At 61.5% G+C, this 4,520-nt stretch overlaps 1 protein-coding gene across 1 annotated transcript; it reads right to left on the bottom strand.

Moving 5' to 3' along the window:
- Positions 1 to 232: 232 nt before the first annotated feature.
- On the bottom strand, positions 233 to 3,067 carry JN550_013755 (uncharacterized protein; the record flags this gene model as incomplete). Its single annotated transcript, XM_049312377.1, has 2 exons — positions 233 to 886; positions 977 to 3,067. The coding sequence occupies 2 exons, from the start codon at positions 3,065 to 3,067 to the stop codon at positions 233 to 235; spliced, it is 2,745 nt and encodes a 914-aa protein (XP_049164284.1).
- Positions 3,068 to 4,520: the final 1,453 nt, after the last annotated feature.

Below are 4,520 nucleotides of genomic sequence, written 5' to 3'. Positions count from 1 at the left end.
CGAAACCCCCGAAACCCGCCGGCTCTAGTCGCTATGAACAAGCCGTGCATGGAACAAGTAGTTGTGTTTATGTACAGGTTGGAACTATGCCGACGACTCGAAACGCCCGGCGACATTTCCGAGCCGGCTAGAGTCGCCTGGCGCCGTCATGAGCCTTGGGATGTTTCCCGAAACCGAAAAATTGAGGACTGGCTCTGCATCCTTGGCCCAGTGGGCGTCCATAGGGGGGCGATCAACTGTTTTCAGTAAATACCTTTCTCGCCAAGCCCCTGATATTATTAACGAAGCCTTCGATCAGCTCCTCGTATAGATTTGTCTTGTCTTCCGCCGCCCTCATAGCCTGCTCGATCAGCATGTTGGCATCCATCTCGACCTCCAATTCGTGTTCCTTCTCAGTCTGTCCGGTGCGTGTGTTGACTTGCGATACTTGGGTCAGATCAACCTGGAAATGGCCCTGGTTGTAGCTCATGCGGTCCTTGGCACGGTCGGGTTGGCGCTCGCGATGTTGTGGATGATTGTTGACAATCTCTTCAGCGGGACCGTCCCAGTCCCACTCGAGGTTGATGCTGATGCGGCAATCGAATTGGGTCATGGGGAGGTGGATGTTCAGGTCGACAATGCGAGCCTTGATGATCTTGGCGATCACGTCGCCCGTCTCCTGATTCGTAGTGACGCGAGCCTTCAACGGCTGCTTAGATTGTGCAAGGGAGCTCAGCGCGGCCGGGACCCGCTGGTACAAGGCGCTGGGCAGCTCATAGAAATGATCGACCTCCTTGCGATGCTTGTAGGATATGGGCACGTGCTGATACGGCTTATTGTTAGGGTTTCGGGGATGCGTCGTGGCCAGCAAGGCATTGAGCCATTCATTGTAGGAGCGGTGTTGCGCCTACACCATGTCATGTTAGTCAAATATGATGATTCAAGCGCACACGCAAAAGGTGCGTAGAAGAGGAGGGGGAAAAGGAGAGATACGCACCAAGGTCATGCTACTCCTGAACGCAATGTTGGCTTCCTCGGTCATGATGCATTCGCCGTTGACCGGGTAGTGAACACGGTGGTTTGTTTGCCTGTCAATGATTGTGCCAAACTTGGCCTCGATCTCCCACTGGATCTGCCTGCTCTGGACCTGGTGAAAATGCTCGCTGTGCATGATGTTGACGTAAAGCCAATCGGCAATCGATTTGGCCACATGATCGAGCGGCGCGTTGAGGCAGACGGGCTCGAGAGGGAATGGCCGCCCGTCAAGCAGCTTCCAGGCCCGGTTGTCATGACCGATGGTCGGGTAAGCATCTTCCGGCCTGCGGGCAGCCTCTGGGGAGGCGTGGCGCGAGGCGTGTTCGGATTTGATGCCCATGGCTCCGTCCACAGTGGGAGCGGGAGGCTGCTGGGCGTGGCCGTTGACCTGGGCCGGGCGACTGGCAGCACCGCCGTGGCTCTTGCTCTTGAGCACGTAGTTGCGGCTGACGTTGGGTGGGTGGCCCTTACCGCTCTGAGCCCAGACGGGAACTTGTGCGTGGCGGATCTTGTTTCGCCGGCCCGCGACAGGAGAGGCTGACTGCGAGACGGACGACGCAGTGTGGTTGCCGTTCAACTGAGGCGGCGGGGGCCGTCTGTTGCTGCCGCCGTCTACCTCGTCGGGCCTGAGATCTCTGTCGTCGAGTTTCCGTTTGGCGGGTGTGCCTTCTCGGTTCACGGCAGGCATCTGGGCCACGACCGGTGCTGGGTGGCCCTGCTGGTAATGCAGATCCGAGTTTTCGCTGCCGGCTACGGAGGACGGGCGCGGGCCAGGGGCGGTACCACTCAGGCTTCCGGTGAGGCTCGGAATGCGCGTCTTGGGTGAGACACTGACGCTGCGGTCGCGTTCGTGCGACGTGTGTGACTGTGACCGACGATGCGAGTCGCTGACGGCGTCGTAGTGGCCGCTGTTGGGGGTCTGTTGCGGGATGGAGGTCGAGTAGGGCGGTGGGGGAGAGGGTTGTTGGTGTTGGTGTTGCTGCAGCTGCAGGCCCGGGTGTTTTTGCGGCGGAGGGGGATGGGGAGTGGTGTACGGCGATTGCGGTAGCGCAGCAGCGGCGGACGAGGTGGACATTCGTTGTTGGTAGGGACTCGACGGTTGGGCAAAGTTGCCCGGTGACTGTCGTGGAGCCGCAGGCGGCCCCAGAGGTGTGGGCGGTTGGGACGTCTGCCTTTGATCTCTGTGGTCGAAATGCGGAAGAGAAGAATGCGCCGTCGCAACCGGACTGCCGCTTTGTGGTCCATACGTCGGCCCCCCAAACTGGTGAGGGTGCCCCGACGTGGGAGTCGACGTGGATGCAGACTGTACCGACTGCGACCTCTGGTGCTGCTGCTGCTGCTGCTGCTGCTGTAGGTACGGGTGGCCACCAGGCGTCGTGACGGGTGGTGTCTGTGGTGGCATCGGCTGCTGGGCCACGGGCCCTTGCCCGTAAGACACTGATCCATGGTGCGACGGCATCCCGACGGCGGGGGGCCCCGAACCTCCTGGAGATGCAAAGCTCTCTCTCGGATCGCGAGGATAGCCCGCAGGTGGCCCGTACTGATGGCGCTGCTGCGGACTCGGCGGCGGCTGCTGGCCTGGTGCCGGGCCCGGCGGGAAAGGGTAGCCCTGGCTGGCGCTGCTCAAGGACGACGTCGGGGTATGGCGATAGGGCGACGGGCCGGACATGGCACTGCCCGGCGACCGCGGGTCGTTGCTGGTGCCGGGAGGCTGGATCGGCGGAGGCGCGGGTCTCGAGGCAAAGGCGCCGGGAGGCGGGTGCTGGGTAGTCGGCGATGCATACTGGGCGGGCGGTCCTGGTGGCGGATGCCCGGGGTGGTACTCGTGCGGCGGGGGCCCCGGGGCCTGACCCGGCGACGCGTGCATGGACTGGCTGTAGTCCCTGAAGCCGTGATGCGGATGTTGTTGCACGGGGGTCTGGGGCGCTGGGGTCATGGTCATGGAGGGTGATGCGGACGGTGGTTTGGACAAGGGCGGCGGCGGCGGCGGTTGAGGCCGTCTCGACGCACCCCCTGCGCCGCTGTCCGAGTTCAGCATCGAGTTCAGATCCATTGTATCGTCGAGTCCGCCCGGGTTGTGCGTTGAGTCCACGGAGGGCCGCCTGCCTCTCAATCACACGTTGCGCGCGGCGCGGATGCCCTGACTCCCGAGCCCTTCCTTATGCCCAGTTCAATCCACGGGTCTGCGAGCGGCCGTATTCCCCCCCTTTAGCTCTGGTCCTTTATCGTCCTGGGTTTGTCGTCTCGCGCGCGCTCTCTTCGGCGCTTCGACAGGCGCGCATGAATTCACTGACTGACACGGGCGCACTCTCCTAGCACATCGGCACGGTCCCATCCATACAAGTATCGTACACACACGTTCGCGGACAAGTCTCGAGACGGGGGAGTCGTCGCAGTGCGGCGGCGAGGCGCGTGGTGTCCCCGTTTGCTCCAAGGCCGTTGGGGGGCTCTGCGCGGGCTTGTGCGGGCGACGAGCTGTTGCTGTGCTGTGCTGCGCGGCGCGGCGATGTGCTCTGCTGTGGGCGCCGTCGTGCTGTCGGTGCTGCCTTGGCCCGACTCGCGATTACACAGGTGCCCGACCGGATGTAGGCGTGCTCGACGATGCGCTCCTCGAGCGTCTTGTGTGGCAGCTTGCAGGTATTAGATTAAGTATGGTGATGAGAGATGGACGCTCGCGCAGAACCAAGGAGAGCTACGGGCGGATGGAAACCTAGTCGCAAAAAAAAGTCCCGAATGTGCCACCCAAAAAGCCGTCAAGTCACGTCGGGGGCCGTCCCCCTTCGTACAGTAGTGCTGTGGGCTGGGGGGGTACGTGTGTTGGCCCAGCCAGGCTGCGCGTGGGCGTGGGCGTGGGCGTACGTTCGTGCAAACGATATCGCCAGCTGGGGCCGGCTCGTGTCTGGCTGGCCGATATAATTACAGTAACCCGGGCCTCTACTGTGGTAACTATAGTTACTCTGGGGGGAGCTGAAGATAACGGGTTGGTGACCTCAGCTAGCTGGGGGGGTTAGATTCCTAGTTGATGAAATAAAGCTACCTCACTTCTATCTAAGGGGCAAAGGGGGTTACTACTATGCATGTAGTCGACACGACGCCGAGTGGCCCCGCCTGGTGCGGTGCATCTACTCACTCAATCGGCCAGTGCTTGGGTGCGTGACATCCAGGTCCATCAATCGAGCAGGCCGACCTGGAAAGTCCAGCTTGGATCGTTGACGATGCCAGCATGCGGCTCGGGTGATGGGTCCCCAGAGGCTCTGCTAGCGATAGGCGAACCCGTGTGTGGTGGGTGGGTTTGTTCAGCCTTCAGGGGCCCCCAGAAAATCCAAGTCGCCAGGAGAAATTGGATCGACAATGAGGCACAAGAGCCGAACTCGCAGGTTGCCAGGGGGTGGATGACAGGATGCGTCAGACATTCTTGGGGACGAAACTGCTGGATGGCATGCGAGCATGCTCAAAACGAACAGCAACAGGTTTGGTGAGCCAGGATAAAAGAGCAACGCTCATTG

Source organism: Neoarthrinium moseri, assembly GCF_022829205.1.
Source record: "Neoarthrinium moseri strain CBS 164.80 chromosome Unknown scaffold136_Wmoseri_CBS_16480, whole genome shotgun sequence".
In the NCBI taxonomy this organism is placed as follows: Eukaryota; Fungi; Ascomycota; class Sordariomycetes; order Amphisphaeriales; family Apiosporaceae; genus Neoarthrinium; species Neoarthrinium moseri.
Note: the sequence above shows the minus strand (reverse complement) of the source record. Positions and strands in the feature narration are given on the sequence as shown.